Source organism: Crinia signifera, chromosome 7 (assembly GCF_055691185.1).
Source record: "Crinia signifera chromosome 7, ASM5569118v1, whole genome shotgun sequence".
In the NCBI taxonomy this organism is placed as follows: Eukaryota; Metazoa; Chordata; class Amphibia; order Anura; family Myobatrachidae; genus Crinia; species Crinia signifera.
The window spans coordinates 95,874,754-95,894,630 of NC_139223.1; the positions used below are offsets into that span (position 1 = coordinate 95,874,754).

A 19,877-nucleotide genomic window follows, 5' to 3' on the forward strand; every position below is an offset into this window, starting at 1 on the left:
AAAATGTCTCAGAAACTGATTTAAAAGAAAAAAAGAGAAAAGGCAACTACTCACTAATCACACACAATGTACATCAAATATGGAGGTGGGGCTATTAAAGAACAACAACAAATATCTACACAGCGCTGGGATTTTACTGAAGTAAAAACAAACTCTGAACCCGAATGAGAGTATAATTTTGTACTTTGCCCTTACGTGGCCTCTTTCAACATCAATAAGCACTCTACTACTTCTGTGGACATTACCAATCAAACACTTAGATATAGATATATATGAAAGAAAAAAGGTTTCAGAGGGTGCTATATAATGATGTATTTATTTTAACAAAACTCAATGTAATGGTTCAATTCAGAGAACATAAAAAATAATTTAGGTTTTTTCGGGTCCCTGCGCACTGTACCCGGTGGTCGGGGTTAGCTGCTTCACTTATTGGTTGACTGGTCCAATTGGGGGTACGTAATTCAGGGTGGATTCAGTGTAGCGCTTGGCCCCTTCGGTGCTGGGTGCTGCGGTATAAAGAATGGGCAAGTTTTGGTGTTCAAAAAACTTCAAGGGGGTGGTAGTGTGATCCTGGAGTTGGTGATGTTAGTGTCCATGGTGGTTACTTTTAATTGTTTAGTCTATTCGGGTGGGTTATTTCTTTTTCCCCACTATGGATTTGACTTCGTTGTCCAGGTTGAGGCCTTGTGGGTTCAGTGTTTTGAGCTCGTACATCCATCTAAGTTCTGTCTTGTTCAGGAGTTGTGTGTAGTCTCCTCCTCTCCAGTTCCGTGTTACCATTTCGATTCCGATGAATGTAAGGTGTTTGGGGTCACTTTTGTGGTATTCTTTGAAGTGCTGTGATAGATTATGGTCCTCAAATTCCTTCTTAATGTTTCGGATGTGTTCATTGATGCGTGTCTTGATGGTTCTGGTTGTTCTTCCTACATATTGCTTCCCGCAGGGGCATTCTAGAAGGTAGATCACCCCTTTGTTTTCGCAGGTGATTTGGCTCTTGATTTGATATGTTTTTCCTGTTGTTGCTGATGTGAAGGCTTCCTTTGGTTTTGTGCTGAGCTGTTTCTGGACCCGGTGCATTGGCCGCAATAGTAAAAGCCTTTGGAGGGTTCTGTCCCATTGATTGTGCCTTGTTTCTTCTGTTTGGGTGGAATGCAGCTGTGGACTAATCTGTCTTTTATGTTAGGCGCCTTTCTGTATATGACTTTGGGTTTGTCTTGGATATGTTCGTTCAGTTGTTCGTCCTGTAGGAGTAAAGGCCAGTGCTTCCTAAGGATCTTTTGTATTTTTGTTGCTTGTTCTGAGTAGTTCATGATGAAGAGTGGTATTCCTGGTTCTTTCTTGTTATCTTTGTTCTTGTATGTGAGTAGGCTCTTCCTTTCTATGTCTTCTACTACTTTATGTGCTTTCTTCAAGTGTTCGTTGTCGTATTTTTTCTCTCTGAACTGGGTTGTTAGTTCGTTGCTCTGTTCGTGGAAATCGGTCAGTCTTGAGCAGTTCCGGCGTAATCTAATGTATTGGCTTTTGGGTATAGTTTGCAGCCACTGTGGATGGTGCCCGCTTGTGGAGAGGATGAAGCTGTTCACGTCGACTTTTTTCCTATATGTTTTGGTATGTATTTTCTGGTCTTCAATAAAGATTTTCAGGTCGAGGAAGTTGACTTCTGTTTTGCAATATTCCGTGGTGATCGAGCAGGGCAGGGAGAGCATAAGATACCATTTGGTTCGAGAACCAGTTTTACCTACAGACCACAGGGACCGCAATGGGTACGAAATTCGCACCGAGCTACGCAAATCTGTTCATGGGCTGGTGGGAAGACGAGCACATCTGGAATGGGCACAACTGGAAAGAGAACCTGATCACATGGAACAGATATATAGATGACGTCCTGTTCATCTGGAAGGGGATGGAAGAATCACTTCAACTCTTCCTCAAACACATTAACAGCAACATAAACAACCTAAGATTCACCACGGAATATAGCAAAACAGAAGTCAACTTCCTCGACCTGAAAATCTTTATTGAAGACCAGAAAATACATACCAAAACATATAGGAAAAAAGTCGACGTGAACAGCTTCATACTCTCCACAAACGGGCACCATCCACAGTGGCTGCAAACCATACCCAAAAGCCAATACATTAGATTACGCCAGAACTGCTCAAGACTGACAGATTTCCACGAACAGAGCAACGAACTAACAACCCAGTTCAGAGAGAAACAATACGACAACGAACACCTGAAGAAAGCACATAAAGAAGTAGAAGACATAGAAAGGAAGAGCCTACTCACATACAAGAACAAAGATAACAAGAAAGAACCAGGAATACCACTCTTCATTACAAACTACTCAGAACAAGCAACAAAAATACAAAAAGATCCTTAGGAAGCACTGGCCTTTACTCCTACAGGACGAACAACTGAACGAACACATCCAAGACAAACCCAAAGTCATATACAGTAAGGCACCTAACATAAAAGACAAATTAGTCCACAGCTGCATTCCACCCAAACAGAAGAAACAAGGCACAATCAATGGGACAGAACCCTCCAAAGGCTTCTACTATTGCGGCCAATGCACCGGGTGCAGAAACCAGAAACAGCTCAGCACAAAACCAAAGGAAGCCTTCACATCAGCAACAACAGGAAAAACATATCAAATCAAAAACCAAATCACCTGCGAAAACAAAGGGGTGATCTACCTTCTAGAATGCCCCTACAGGAAGCAATATGTAGGAAGAACAACCAGAACCCTCATCAATAAAACCCTCATTTTACGCATCAATGAACACATCCGAAACATTAAGAAGGAATTTGAGGACCATAATCTATCACAGCACTTCAAAGAACACCACAAAAGTGACCCCAAACACCTTACATTCATCGAAATCGAAATGGTAAAACGGAACTGGAGAGGAGGAGACTACACACAACTCCTGAACAAGACAGAACTTAGATGGATGTACAAGCTCAAAACACTGAACCCACGAGGCCTCAACCTGGACAACGAAGTCAAATCCATAGTGGGGAAAAAGAAATAACCCACCTGAATCAACTAAACAATTAACAGTAACCACCATGGACACTAACATCACCAACTCCAGGATCACACTACCACCCCCTTGAAGTTTTTTGCCCCCCCCTCCCTAACCCCTGCCCCCCCCCGCTTTTACCTATACCTATAAATACATCATGACACCATGCCCTTCAGCTATATTAATGTCATCAATGTATCTCCCTCTGCAACTTAAATTGCGGCAGCCTTAACACAACGTATTCATACTATATATGACACCGACTACGTCTCATGTACATACAATCCACCGCACCACCGGCCACCCTCACTGCAGCTGGCACGATCCAATTTAGTGCTCAACCCAAATGACGCCTAAATCCACCATTGATTTAACTTATGCCAGAAGCCAAAACCGCAGCGACACGGAATCTCTTTAAACCCACCCAGCACAACGGAGAAACAAGAAAATAGAATTTTAATACCTACCGGTAAATCCTTTTCTCGAAGTTCTTATGGGATACAGGGAAGTCGTTTTTAACGATGGGGAAAAGAGCTTATCCGAAGGAGACAGGCACATATAAAACTTTATACAGGGTGTACTGGCTCCTCCCCTCTGCTCCCCTCCCTCTAGCTTCAGTTAAGTGAACTGTGCCGAAGGAGAAGAACAATATGAGAGGAATATGTGTATATTTACCGTGGTGAGATTCATCCAGCACACCCATCATACATTCAACGTACATAGACCACATTAGCAACCCCAGAACCTGGGAAATCTAAGGCCTAAGAATTTGTTAACATGACAACTCTTTTGAACTGTGTTCCAACTGGAACAATGTATAAGAAGTATCACCTAAGTGACAATCTACACCCGTGGACCTTTAAGGTACACTATGTAACCGTAAGTTACCTTGGTAACCTACACCTTTATGTCCGCAAAGAACAAAAGGTAACAGACGGACCCATTATTGGTCCCTATCTCACTAAGTGAGCAAGGCAAACCTCCGCACAGAGGCGGGCGCCCTGTATCCCATAAGAACTTTGAGAAAAGGATTTACCGGTAGGTATTAAAATCCTATTTTCTCTATCATTCTTATGGGATACAGGGAAGTCGTTCTTAACGATGGGGATATACCAAAGATATCAGAACGGGCGGGATTGTGCGGAACCTATTGCCGCAGCACCGCTTGCCCAAACTGAGTATCTTCAGTGGCCAGAGCGTCAAACTTGTAAAATTTGACAAAAGTGTGTTGGCCTGACCATGTGGCAGCTCTACACAATTGTAAGGCCGATACTCCTCGGGCAGCCGCCCAGGAAGTCCCCACTGAACGAGTTGAGTGGGCTTTCACCCCAGCAGGCATGGGAAGCTTTGCTACCACATAAGCCTGTTTAATGGTTGCACAGATCCATCGTGCAATAGACTGCTTGGAAGCAGGACGCCCAATCTTTTGGGCATCATAGAGGACAAAAAGTCCATCAGTCTTGCGAATCCTCGCTGTTCTCCTGATGTAGACACGGAGAATCCTTACCACATCCAAAGACGTTGGCACCTCAGAATGAGGCCCACCAGCAGGAACCACAATTGGCTGGTTCACATGGAACGCAGACACCACTTTGGGCAGAAAACGCGGATTAGTGCGTAATTCTGCTCTGTCTTCATAGAATATCAAATAAGGGCTCTTGCAAGTTAATGCTCCTAGCTCCGAGACCCTCCTAGCCGAAGCTAGGGCTAGTAAGACCACCGTCTTCCAAGTCAGATATTTCAGATCAATTTCCTCCAATGGCTCAAACCAGGAGGATTTTAGGAACGTCAGAACGACATCCAAGTCCCACGGTGGAGTAGGGGCCACAAAAGGAGGCTGTATATGCAATACTCCTTGCAGAAATGTCTGCACTTCAGGTATATTAGCCAGCTTCTTCTGTAAAAAGACAGATAGTGCAGATACCTGCACCTTCAAAGAGCCTAAATGTAGGCCCAGATCCAGACCTGCTTGGAGAAATCTAAGAAACCTTTCCAGTTTAAACTCTGAAGGAGTAAACTTTTCCTGTTCACACCAACCCACATATCTTTTCCAGATATGGTGGTAATGTGCAGCCGTTACCGGTTTTCTTGCACTTGTCATAGTTTTGATGACCGAAGTGTGAAACCCCTTCTGAGTTAGGATCTGCCGTTCAACTTCCAGGCTGTCAAACGCAGCTGTTCCAAGGCCTGGAAGACGCACGGTCCTTGCATGAGTAGGTCTCTTTGCAGAGGTAGGCGCCACGAGTCTCTTTGTAGACTTAGAAGCTCCGGGTACCACGCTCTTCGTGGCCAGTCCGGAGCCACCAGAATCACCTCGGTTCCGTCTCTTCTTATCTTCCTTAGCACCCGAGCCACTAGGGGAATCGGTGGGAAGACATACACCAGGCTGTTGAACGTCCACGGTATGGAGAGGGCGTCCACTCCTTCTGCCTGAGGGTCCCTTGCCCTCGAGAAGTACCTGGATACTTTCCAATTGTTTCTTGATGCCATCAAGTCTACCAGTGGGGTCCCCCACCGAGCCACCAGAGAACTGAATACCTGGTGGTGTAGACTCCATTCCCTGGGATGGAGCTCGTGGCGACTGAGGAAGTCTGCTTCCCAGTTGTCCACCCCGGGTATGAATATGGCCGAGAGCGCCTGACAGTGACGCTCTGCCCAGGACAGGATCTTCGATGCTTCCCTCATACAGGGCCTGCTTTTGGTCCCGCCCTGTCTGTTCAGGAATGCCACAGTAGTGGCATTGTCTGATTGGATGCGGACCGCCTGACCGCTGAGGAGAGGGGTCGCCTTCAGAAGTGCGTAATACACAGCACGTAACTCCAGGTTGTTGATATGGAGGCGTGTTTCCCATAGGGTCCACTTGCGCTGAAAGGACTGACCCATGGTCACTGCACCCCATCCCGTGAGGCTCGCATCCGTGGTGACTAAGACCCAATCCTGGATGCTAATCCGACGCCCTGCCATAAGGTTGGGCGTGTGGAGCCACCACTGTAGCGACAGTCTGGTCCGAGATGACAATACAATCCGCCGGTGCATTTGGCGGTGAGAACCGGACCACTTTCCCAGGAGGTCGAGCTGGAAAATCCTGCTGTGAAACCTCCCGAATTGGAGAGCCTCGAAAGAGGCAACCATCTTTCCTAATAAGACAATGCACTGGTGCACCGTCACCTGGGGGGTTTTCAACAAGTCTGTGACCAGTTGCTGGATGTCTAACACCTTGTCCTGTGGCAGGGACACTCATGAGAGCCGTGTCCATCACCATCCCCAGGAACTGGAGTCTCTGTGAAGGGATCAGAGACGACTTTGTCAAGTTCAGGAGCCAACCATGACCCGACAGGGTCTGTATGGTAACCTGTAAGGCTGTCTGCAATTCCTCTGGCGACTGCGCCTTTACCAGCAGGTCGGCCAAGTATGGTATCACGCAGATACCCTTCTTCCTTAAAACCACCATCATCTCCGCCATCACCTTGGTGAATATGCGCAGGGCTGAGGACAGGCCAAACGGCAGTGCGCGAAACTGATAGTGATCGTTCAACAGCGCAAACCTCAGGTATTTCTGATGAGGGGCCCATATTGGGATGTGAAGGTAGGCGTCCTTCACGTCTAAGGACGCCAAGAACTCCCCTTCCTCCAGTGCCGCTATCACGGCCCGCAAGGACTCCATCTTGAATTTGGTCACTTTCAAGAAGGGATTCAGGGATTTTAAATTCAGAATCGGGCGTACTGTCCCGTCCGGTTTTGGAACTACAAATAAATTCGAGTAATAACCCTGCCCCCTCTCTAGGGGAGGGACCAGGGTTATCACCTTGGCCTGTACCAGCTTTTGGATTGCTTGCTGCAACACCACTTGGTCCTCTGGGGACGCTGGGAGGCCTGATTTGAAGAACCTCTGAGGTGGCTGTACTGCAAACTCCAGCTTGTAGCCGTGCGTAATAAGAGCCTGCACCCAAGTATTGAGGCACGAGGCTTCCCAAACCTGGCCGAAGAACGCCAGTCTGGCTCCCACCTCTGCCGGAGCTAATGGTGGAGCCCCACCGTCATGCTGCGGGTTTACCTGCAGCTGCCCTGGATGGCCGCTCTGCGGTGGCCGAAGCAGAAGGCTTCCTGAATTTACCACGGGAGCCTCTTGCAGCATTTGAACCACCCCTGGCTTTAGGGCGGAATTTACTTGCCCGAAAGGACTGCTGGGAGTGAGATTGAAAAGGACGCTTCAGCACCTGTGGAGTTGATGGTAGGAAAGTGGACTTCCCTGCCGTGGCTTTAGAGATTAATTCGTCTAAATCACTCCCAAACAACCGGCCACCTGTGAAGGGGAGGTTTTCTACACTCCGTTTGGAGTCAGCGTCAGCTACCCACTGCCGCAGCCAGAGGGATCTGCGCCCTGACACCGCCATGGCTGAGTTACAGCCGTTAATGGCTCCTTCTGCGCTTCACACAGAACTTTAGCTGTGTCCTGAATATGGTGTAATTTCTCAGACACCTGTGCTACTGTCATGTCACCCAGAAGACCTTCCTGGATCTGTGAGGCCCACGTGTATATAGACTTAGCCATATAACAACTTGCTAAGACAGGACGCTGACACACGCCACTCGCAGTAAAAATGGACTTAAGGGTGTTTTCAACCTTTCTGTCCGTGGCGTCTTTCAGTGAAGACGACCCTGGTACTGGAAGCACCATCTTTTTTGCTAAGCGAGACACAGAAGAGTCAACCTCTGGTGGCTCCTCCCACACCTTACGTCCCTCAGGATCAACGGGGAACGTGGATTTAAACTTTTTAGCCACTTTAAACCTCTGTTCTGGGTTATTCCACGCTGACTTGAATGTACTTTCCAGGTCAGACTGTTCAGGGAAAACAACCTGTTGCTTTTTCTGAGTAGCAAAATAGGCATCCCCTACTGTGGATTCAGCTAAGGGAAGGTCCAACACCTCCCTGATTGCCATAATTAATGGCTCTGTGCCCCGCAACAGTGACTGTGAAGCATCAGGCTCCTCATCACCTGCGTCTGCATCATCCACATCATCATCGTCATCCCCATCATCAGCCCCAGAATCAGGGGTTTGAGAGGGGGCCCTTCTCTTACGAGTATCCCCAGGGGTAGGAGTGATTATATCAACTCTGGCAGAGAGGATAGCCAGCTCCCTCTGTACTCTCTGGGTCTGAGCTGCAGTAGCAGTTAGCTGTGTAGTCACAGTTTCAAGCATGGCTTTCATTCCTGTTGCCCAGGCAGGCTCTTGTGAGCTGTCCTGTGTGCTACTCTGCTGCCCAGTAAGCTGTGGGGGAACCCCAGTACTTTGTGGGGACATACATGTCTCACAAGTAACCTGTGATGAAGATGCTGGCACAAACTTATCACTGCACACCATACATGTAAGTTTCCTCACCATTGTGACAAACAAACAGTCTCCCCTCACACACCTCACACTGTGATTTATCCAGATAATTACTATGTGTAGTTTTATCTGATCTGTACCGCTTAACAAGCCAGTGGGGGGGGGGGTGTACAGAGGATAATAGAGGAGACCAATACACCAGATAACCTTAGCTCTCCGATTATAAGAGCTGGTAAAACAGTACAGTTCAATAACAGTACTATACAGTGTATGCAGGCAAGTGTACAAGGACACAAGCGCTGAAAAACCTGAAGCTGTCTCTGCAAGCAGATTCCCTCTGATGCACACCGCTGAGGAGTGTCTGGAGCAGTACAATGGCGTTTCCAGCAGCCAGGGAAGAAGCAGGAAGCAGGTTTTGGCGCCCTCACAGAGCTGGTCTCACACTGGGTAAGCTCCGCCCAGCGTAATGGCGCCGGAGCTTACCTGCGTTTTATACTGAGACTGACATTGGGGAATGTCCAAACCTCTTTGGTAACTGCCCTGGACAATACAGGAGGCAGTATCCTGTCCCAGTGTAGGCAGGGGGTTACGCGGTCCCTGTGCAGGGCACCGCCATACCGCCGCCATCTTGCCGCACAGTAACCCGGGGACCCCACGGAGGGGGACCCCGGGGTAATACTCACCACTGACGTCTTCAGACTGGACTAGGGGTGTGCGGCATGCCAGGGGTGTGCGCGCTGAAGCGCAATGCCCGCGGTAACAGCACCCACTCAGGACGGTGGTCCTGTGGCAGGGACAGCTCGGTACCTTGAAGTGGCCAGCAGCTGAACCCTTCCCCTAGTCTCCCACGACGCAGGACTGCTGTTAAGTCCAAACAGCAGCCCCAAAATAATAAAGAAATAAAACAGAAGATAAAACTCTCTGGAGCTCTTCCTGATGCGTGCTTCTCCTGAGGCACAGTTCTCAAACTGAAGCTAGAGGGAGGGGAGCAGAGGGGAGGAGCCAGTACACCCTGTATAAAGTTTTATATGTGCCTGTCTCCTTCGGATAAGCTCTTTTCCCCATCGTTAAAAACGACTTCCCTGTATCCCATAAGAATGATAGAGAAAACCCGGTTACCATGAGCAACCCCAAGATTGAGAGAGAGGGAACCACAGGAACGGCATGAAGAACACCTAGTGATTGATGGACCTAAGCACCAATCACCACACAGACACACACCAAGTCTGCAGCACCAATCAAAAGACGGACAACCGACTGAGAAGACCCGCCCCCAACCTACTTCAGACAGACAAACCAAAGAAACTGTAAATCTCCCCAGAAGAAGGCCAGCACCAGGCCGAAACGCGTTGGAGGACACCGAGCAGCAAACAAATACCACCCACCCCAAGTAACCCAGAGAAAGAATACTGGCGAGTGGGAGCACCGCGAGAACCAACAGAAGCGTGCAGGACCTGACAGAGACTGCGTGGAAGAGACCGCCCGGCCAACACTGTAACAGAGAGAAGCATCGGCAAACCTGAGGGAAGACCAGGACGGGAACAGGAGGAGGTGAGTAGCCAGGGTCCGTCGGCAAGGACTCGCAACGGGGGAGACGCACACCAGCCTAACTCCCGCTCGCGACCTCTGCCAGACGCTCCATGCCCCTGACCGCGGCCTCCGACTAACAAGGTAGACGGCGTACAGCCAGACACCGGACTTAGTCAATCCGGCCCGGGAGAAGGAAGCACACGGAGCGCCCAGACCTAGTCAGCCACTCCTCCATACCCCAGCTACCTCCTAACACCCCGCGCCCACCAACGACCTCTGAACAGAAGCCGGGCACCAGCAAACCCGTCACGCAAACCAGCAGGACCGCAAGCTCCAAGACCACCGCACAGACAAGCGGGACGCCGCACCTGTGCACACCGCCAGCCGACCCCCAAGCAAAGAAACCCCATCCCCCACCACCACCCCCCGCACACCCCCATTGTTCTACCCCAGACCCCGCATCTAGTTCAACCTCTGGGGACCAATCGGACTGGGACTTTTCACCCCAACCCCCCCATGTATTTGTCACCACTGTCTGTAATATATCCCATTACTGTTACTGTGCATATTTGTACCCGTGTGTATTATCTGCATTACTACCAGTAAACCTTTTTTTGAACACCAAAACTTGCCCATTCTTTATACCGCAGCACCCAGCACCGAAGGGGCCAAGCGCTACACTGAATGCACCCTGAATAAAAAATACTTTAAAAATGACATAAAAAAGACACATATGTGTATTACAAAATGTACAGTTTTGGTTGTATATAGACACTTACATTTTTTGTTAGGATGTGGGCTCCACATCCTAACCGACTAAACTCCTACTAACCAACAGTCAAAGAACAGTATTAACAGCGAGTAACAATCTGTTAAAGGAGATTTAAGTGCAAAAAAATTGAAGTGTCTATATACAACCAAAACTGTACATTTTGTAATACACATATATGTGTCTTATGTCATTTAAAGTATTTTTTATGTCCTCTGAATTGAACCATTACATTGAGTATTGTTAAAATAAATACATCATTATATAGCACCCTCTGAAACCTTTTTTCTTTCATACCTATTTCCTACCTATGCTCCTATTCTCTTTGAGCGCAGGTTGGGGAACCCCTATATCAGTGTTTTTCAACCACTGTGCCGTGGCACACTAGTGTGCCTTGAGCTGTTCTCAAGTGTGCCTCCAGATCTAGAGATGCCCAAACTAGTTTACAGCCATCACCCGTTCAAGTGTTATTTACTGGTCTTTTCTTTTAAAGGGCCAATGTATTTTATTTGTGTTACCAGTGGGTTTGTTTTTTATATGGGGACAATAGGTTTGGTTTTTTTTGTGGGGGCCAATGTGTTTTGCCCTGTGGGGATCTCATGGTGTGCCTTGGCAATTTTAAAATCTTATTTAGTGTGCCGCAAGGTAAAAAGGTTGAAAATCACTGAATATATATATATGTGTAATATTTAACAAACATCATAGTAAAAGGCAATCAGCTCAGAGGTCACCGCGGCACACTGCAATCTGGATGTGGGAGAGCGACTCAGGCAGATGGTAAGTAGAACAGCAGCGGCGTCAGTGTGTACCAGCAGGAGAGCTCAGACGGGACAGCGTGGCGGGGTCTTCTGACATACAGGATCGTGTACGCTGTCCCGTCTGAGCTCTCCTGCTGGTACACGCTGACGCCGCTGTTTTTCTACTTACCATCTGCCCGAGTCGCTCTCCCGCATCCAGATTGCAGTGTGCCGCGTGACACGGTGACCTCTGAGCCGATTGCCTTTTACTATGATGTATGTGAGATATTACACCTTTTAGTAAATTGCTTTTAAATTTACTCATTGTGCGCTCCTTCTTACTCTCTTCCACATGCACCTTATCCTATATACGATGCAGGGAGAACAGCTGCCCGGGTGCTGCACACAGAGAAGGTAATAGACTGTAGATGGTGTGGCACTCCACTGGACTTGAAAAAATGAAAATAAGCGTGGTTGTAGACCGACATTTTGGATTTTACTCCGTTTTCAAGGTATTAGAACAACTTACAACACTCACCTAAGTAGATAACCAACAGACAGTCCCAGTCAGCGTTGCTGCGCTGCCTGCTCCACGCCCCCATTCACTTTCTGCCGGGCCAGTCACATGGTGGGGACCGAGATACCACTCACACCAGGATTCCCGTGCAAGCGTCTTGGTTGCTGGGCAATCTGACAGCTCAGATTGCTGTGGCTGGGAAACACGAGAAAACACACCATAGTGAAAACATAGCAAAGTTACGTGCAAGAATATACAAGAATGATACAATCAACTGAGTTTCAGCAAACATGGAAAAAAGGGGGAGAGACACAAGGCAAATGTTATAAAGACATATTAACGAAAAATGTTGAATGAAATTTGCTCATTTAATCCTTTGGGTGAAACAGTCTGCAGCCTGAAGATCCAGCGGGACTCCAACTGTAGGAGTTTTTTCTTCCTGTCGCCTCCTCGGATATTTTCCGGGACATGGTCAATTATAGTATAGCGTAGGCTAGCTACATTGTGCTTCAGAAGGGCGAAGTGCTTCGCCACTAGCTGATCGTTGGATTTATTGTTCAGAGCAGCCCTGATGGCTGAGCGATGTTGGGCGATTCTTTCGCGGAACGTCCGGATCGTTTTACCGATATAACATAGTCCACATGGACATTTGAGAAGGTAAACAACAAAGGAGCTGGTACATGTCAAAGCGTGTTTGATTTTGAACTTGACTCCTGAGTGTGGATGGCAGAATGTCTTAGTGGTGGTCATCGCATTGCAAGTGATACAGCCTGTACATTTGTAACAACCGCCGGGTTTAACTCGTGTATTCGGGAGGATAGGTCGGTCCTGACGACCCAGTCACGTATGTTGCGGCCTCTGGTGTAGCATGTCATCAAGTGAGTCTTTTTCAATGTGGATAAATCTTTATCATTCTGGACCAGTGGCCAAAGTACCTTGGAGGTTGCTTTGATGGTCTCATCAGCAGTATTAAAGGAACGGACCCAGCCTAATTTATCCGATTTTATGATATCTTTAGTGCGTCTGACTAGAGTGTCGACACGAGGCAGGTTGTCGATCTTGTCTCTTGCATTCTTCAAGATAGTGTTCCGATAGCCGCGCTGCTTGAATCTGGCAATCATGTTGTCAAGTGCTGGTTCCAGGGACTCTGGTGCACTTGTTATCCTCTTAACGCGCAGGAGTTGGGAGAAAGGAAGACCACGTTTGAGGGCCGGTGGATGGTGACTTTGGGCTTCCAGCAAGGTGTTTCGATCTGTACTTTTTGAGTAGATGCAAGTACTGATATTGCCTTCAAGGATATTAATGCACACATCTAGGTAATATACCGATGTTTGGCTCATGCAGAAGGTAAATTTGATTGGGCAATCCTTAGAATTAATGTCAGACATGATGGTCGTGAATTGTACCTCTGAGCCAGTCCAGAGCAAGATCGACAACCTGCCTCGTGTCACTCTCGTCAGACGCACTAAAGATATCATAAAATCAGATAAATTAGGCTGGGTCCGTTCCTTTAATACTGCTGATGAGACCATCAAAGCAACCTCCAAGGTACTTTGGCCACTGGTCCAGAATGATAAAGATTTATCCACATTGAAAAAGACTCACCTGATGACATGCTACACCAGAGGCGGCAACATACGTGACTGGGTCGTCAGGACCGACCTATCCTCCCGAATTCCGCCGAATACACGAGTTAAACCCGGCAGTTGTTACAAATGTACAGGCTATATCACTTGCAATGCGATGACCACCACTAAGACATTCTGCCATCCACACTCAGGAGTCAAGTTCAAAATCAAACACGCTTTGACATGTACCAGCTCCTTCGTTGTTTACCTTCTCAAAATGTCCATGTGGACTATGTTATATCGGTAAAACGAACCGGACGTTCCGCGAAAGAAATCGCCCAACATCGCTCAGCCATCAGGGCTGCTCTGAACAATAAATCCAACGATCAGCCAGTGGCGAAGCACTTCGCCCTTCTGAAGCACAATCTAGCTAGCCTACGCTATACTATAATTGACCATGTCCCGGAAAATATCCGAGGAGGTGACAGGAATAAAAAACTCCTACAGTTGGAGTCTCGGTGGATCTTCAGGCTGCAGACTGTATCACCCAAAGGATTAAACGAGCACATTTCATTCAACATTTTTCTTTAATATGTCTTTATAACATTTGCCTTGTGTCTCTCCCCCTTTTTTCCATGTTTGCTGAAACTCAGTTGATTGTATCATTCTTGTATATTATTGCACGTAACTTTGCTATGTTTTCACTATGGTGTGTTTTCTTGTGTTTCCCAGCCACAGCGATCTGCGCTGTCAGGTTGCCCAGCAACCAAGACGCTTGCACGGGGATCCTGGTGTGAGTGGTATCTCGGTCCCCACCATGTGACTGGCCCGGCAGGAAGTGAATGGGGGCATGGAGCAGGCAGCGCAGCAACGCTGACTGGGACTGTCTTTTGGTTATCTACATAGGTGAGTGTTCTGTGTGTTGTAAGTTGTTCAAGTCCAGTGGAGTGCCACACCATCTACAGTCATATACACATATATATATATATATATATATATATATATATATATATATATATATATATATATATATATATATATATATATATATATATATATATAAAATCAGTGGAATAGAGATTATCGGTCTCAAAAAAACTGAGAATTCTCATGTTTTTATTATAATATATTTTGGTTTTCATTTTCTTAGTTTCTGAGTATTCTATATACTTTTAAAACATTTGTACTCTTACTCGGACATTCAGAGTTATACTTTTTTTATGTCAGTGAAATACAAGCGCTGTATATTTTTGTTGTTTGTACTATTTTTAAGGGAGCATTACACCCTCCCTCCTATAGCAGCCATTAGTCGCACCATTTGTCAACTTTCTTTCTCTATTAAGTAACAAGACTGATGCTATAACTTATATAACTGCTATAGCTTACTTTACATTATATTAAGAACATTTTAACTTCATACTATTCTATGCACTCCATGTCTGCATCCAAACACGCTGCAATCTAATTTTAGTTTTTTTTGTTTAAGTTATTTAAATATATGTTAAGTTACGACGATGTTCTGCTTTTCAAATAAGCATTTTTACAATAACAGGAACACAAATCCTTTGGATGTGGCGCACAAACTACTCCTGTGAGGAATAACAATTCCTAAACGGTTTTGGTATAGTCTAAGGTAAATTTTCTCCCACTTCCTTATGTGGGTTTTTTTTTTTCTGAACAGTACAGTCTTGTTACTTAATAGCCACACCTTGTATAATGAACTTTTAAGGAAACAAACAGTAGAAAGAAAAGTAGGGCTAGATTCAATGTGAGAGCCATACACCAATCATACGCAGAAGATCAGACATGGTTTCCGCAATAGGTTTCAAAGTAGAAAAATCTATTCCAACCAGTCTGATTTGAGGCATCTTTTAGCCAAGGCTCTAGGATTTACCTGTAGGGGATTCTTTGGATTAAGACAAATGCCAGTCACCAAACCGCTGTGACCATGTAATACGTGAAAGCATTCTTCGGTGGTAGTACTGTAGACTTTGATGAAATCACCAGAAACACAAATAAGGCACCTGACCATGAAAGAGAAAGAAACAAACTAAATTAATTACATGATACTAGCGTTCATTTAAACTAAATTCAATTAATTTCAAACTCAATTAATGATTTGATATGTAGATAACCTCCCGATATTTTGCAATGAGTGAATTATGCACTACTCCTCTGCATCATACACTCGCGCTCAGTCACACTAGTTGTTTGCCCGAATGGCGCCTTCGGGTAAATAACCTAATTCCTGATATAGCCCTGTATGAGGAAAGCCCTATGTAAAATAGAAACATAGAATTTGACAGCAGATAAGAACCACTTTGCCCACCTAGTCTGCCCCTTTTTTAGCATGTTACCTCAAACCATATTTGATCCTTACTTTTTCATAAGGATATCAATATGCCTATCCCAAGCATGTTTAAATTGTACTACTGTATTTGCCTCTACCACCTCTGATGGGAGGCTATTCCACTTATCTACTACTCTTTCTGTGAAGTAATTCTTCCTCAAATCCCCCCTGAATCTTCCTCCCTCTAGTTTCAGTGCATGTCCTCGTGTTCTGCTGCTCCTCTTCCTGTGAAGAATGTCTCCCACCTGTACCTTGTTAAAGCCCTTGATATATTTGAAAGTTTCTATCATTTATTATTTATTTAATAACAGTTTCTTATATAGCACAGCAGATTCCGTAGCGCTTTACAATAGTAGACAGTGATAAACCAAACTGGGTAACAACAGACTGACTTGAAGGTAGGAGGGCCCTGCTGCAAGCTTACAATCTATAGGGATATAGGAGGAAACAAAAGGACAGGCACCAGTAACAGCATAGCAGTCCCATCAAGTTACAAGTCCAGAAGGGAAGCTATATAATACATAAGTGCCTCAGAGGGTTATGCGTGTAGAACTTAAATATGATAGGCTTGCCTGAAGAGGTGAGTTTTCAGGGAACACTTGAAAGTTTGGAGACTAGTAGAGAGTCTTATTGTGCGTGGAAGGGCATTCCATAGGATCTCCCATCCCAAGCCAGATCTTTTAGTCTTTCCGGGTACGTTTTGTGATGTAGGCCTTGCACCATTTTAGTTGCCCTTCTTTGTACAGTCTCTAATGTATTTATATCCTTCTGGAGATATGGCCTCCAGAACTGAACACAATACTCTAGGTGAGGTCGTACCAATGACCTATACAGTGAAATTACTACTTCTTTCTTTCTACTGCTGATAACTCTCCCTATGCAACCAAGCATCTGACTTGCCTTCTTCATTGCTTTGTTACATTGCCTACCTGCCTTTAAGGGCCCCCATACACTATGCGATTTTCGGCCGATTTCACCCTATATCAGCAATTTGGGCCGATAAATCGGGTGAAATCGGGCCAAAATCGCATGTGTTTGACATCTGATCTGCCAAAAAAGACAATTTTCACAGTCCCTACTGCGCCCTAGTGCAGCAATAGTAATAACACCCAAAGGAGGAAGTTCCAACCCCCAGAAAATGACAATTCTAAACAAGCGATAGGTGAAATAATAATTGCGCACATACAAAAGAGATGGGAAATATAGTTACGTATTCTTGTATGGTAACTCGAGATGAAAACTGAGATGTAATACAATCCCAACTCCTCCAATATTTCTCATACAAAAAAAGGAGAAAAAATATACATAGTGTAATACTATTTAAAATGTTCTTAAGTCTTAAATCAGGAACTCCAAATAGGATGAAATCCGTCCAGTATGGGTCTTTGTGGTAATAAATTCTTATAGGGTCACCCTTTGTGCTGAATCAACTATAAGGTGCTTACAGCAAGCTTACATTCACAGTATTTCATAAAACATATAAAGGTATCTTTTAAGATTGATGCTCACGTGATCTTACTTCTTCTAAACGATATATCCACCCATAATGGTTTCTTTTCTCCACATCAAGGAAATAGCACCAAAGCAGATTGAATAATTCAAATAGGGGTTTTATTGAAGTAACAATAAAAAATGGAAGGCTCTTCTTACAGATGGAAAACAGTAAGTGAGTGACAAAAAAAGGGCCCGGGGAGCAACGAGGGCGCCACTTGTGGCTCACCACAGACACAGTCACAACACAAGTGAAGAGTACCTTCCACAGAGATCCAAATAAAAAACACCAACGCGTTTCAACACTGAAGTCTTCCTCAAGGTGTAAATTCTAAGTCTGCTAGGTGCTACTTATATACCCAGAGTGGGAGATATCCTCCCCTTCCTGGGTGTGGTAACAGGTATTGAGCAAAACATTAATACAATAAACGTTCCTCAATAAATTATATACTTATGAATTAAAAGATGTAATAAATGCATATATACATAAAACTTCATGCAGTCCAAACACAGATTGTATGTTTAAAATCCTTAATTAGCGAGAGATCGTAATATGCGTTCCAGCTATGTGGAACGCATAGACTTCCGCCGGAAGTGAGGTAAAAAATTTTTTTAGGGCTTTAAAAACACAAACGCTAATACCTAGTGTGGCGTTTTGTATAGATTTTAGTTGCCCTTCTTTGTACAGTCTCTAATGTATTTATATCCTTCTGGAGATATGGCCTCCAGAACTGAACACAATACTCTAGGTGAGGTCGTACCAATGACCTATACAGTGAAATTACTACTTCTTTCTTTCTACTGCTGATAACTCTCCCTATGCAACCAAGCATCTGACTTGCCTTCTTCATTGCTTTGTTACATTGCCTACCTGCCTTTAAGGGCCCCCTATGCGATTTTCGGCCGATTTCACCCGATATCGGCTATTTGGGCCGATAAATCGGGTGAAATCGGGCCAAAATCGCATGTGTTTGACATCTGATCTGACCTGATGCGCGGTCCCGTGCGCATCGGATCTGATCAGGTGGTCGGACCTGCTGAACATAAGATATATCGGCATCTGACCCATCATGGGCACATCGTGGGTGCTTTTGCACCCATGATGCATCAGACCCGATATATCTATATGTTTGGACCCTCCTCCCACCCCCCAGCAGCACGTGTACGTCACCGGAAGCCGCTGCATCGTCCTGGCTGTCACAAAAGTGAGCACTGAGCGCAGTGAGAGGTAAAAGAAGAAGTGCTCCGTCGCCTCTGGGCTGAGCTCCGGCAGTGTACGGCACCTTCAGCACGCGTGTCAACTAACTGCTTTCCCTCCTCTCCACATGGCCCTTTTCACCTTAGCAGTCCACCTCCCCAAGAAGGGGGACACATTTATTACTACACATACTCACAGACCTCTCTAGAGAGGACACTATCAGATGCACAAACATTCTACACTCACCCTCCCCGGACACACACTATAGTCTTCAACACAAACTAATCAATTTATGACTCTCCTCCCGACAAAAATTTTTTGGCATATACAGTACTTGCAGTATATTATAAATTTCTAGGTTTCTCCACAATACACACCTCCAGTTAGTACAATAAGCCTCCACAGGTACACTCTTTTCACAGTAGGAACACACAGCATCACAGGTTTCGCCCTACCTCTATGTCCACCTAATAGGTTAACATATATAAGAACAAAAATCAATGTTCCAAGTACTAATTGTCTTTCAAACCCCTTTCCTTACCAATCCACACAATACAGCCTTCCTTAACTGAATACTCATTATTATATAATGAACTCTCCCATAGATCTCACAAGCGTTATTTCCATATACATGGAAACGCCCCCCTCTCCCGCAGAACAGGCACATAGAATATATGTATACACACACACATATATGTGCTTTCTTTTATGAAAAATACCTTTCCAACTATTATTGACCCATTTTTAAGCAATCCCTCTGATTACAGAGATCCTTTCCCTACTCCCAGCCTCATTTGGTCTTCCCAGCAACATTGTATTGTTAAAACTGTAACTAGTCCTGTAACCAATTTATACTGTCAATTAACAATATATGTACCCCAGCTACATTACTGGGTGGTGGGGGGCTACAGTTTAGGAGCAGCCCTGCTGGGACAGTGGGGGTGGGGGGCTACACTGACAACTAGAAATAATTACATTATTAAAAATATTATGAAATCAATATTATTAATATAATATTAAAATAAAAACTATAAAAAAAAAATAGAAACCGGCTCCAGGTCTCCTGGCACAGGGGACGTGGGCTCATAGAGACAGCCTAGGATCAGGGACTCTGCTGACGGCTCAGGGCCACTGACACTGTCACATGTCACATGTGATTTATCTGACGCAAATTGGATATATAAAGCGGCACATCAAGTGTCACATTGTATGTAGGTCTCCTGGGAAGCTGCCGGGGAAGTTCAAGGGAAATCAGATGCAATTTACAGGTCAGATAAATCTTACTAGTGTATGGGGGGCCTTAAGTCCCCTGAAGTTGTGACACCTAGATCCATCTCCCTCAGTAGTTCCCCT

At 45.4% G+C, this 19,877-nt stretch overlaps 1 protein-coding gene across 1 annotated transcript in view; it reads right to left on the reverse strand.

Moving 5' to 3' along the window:
- WDR75 (WD repeat domain 75) overlaps positions 1–19,877 on the reverse strand; it is a 334,745-nt gene that overhangs the window by 272,766 nt on the left and 42,102 nt on the right. Inside the window, exon 2 of the mRNA XM_083153502.1 lies at positions 15,380–15,509. Within this exon, the coding sequence (XP_083009628.1) occupies positions 15,380–15,509 (130 nt within the window). The remainder of the gene's footprint in view (positions 1–15,379; positions 15,510–19,877) is intronic.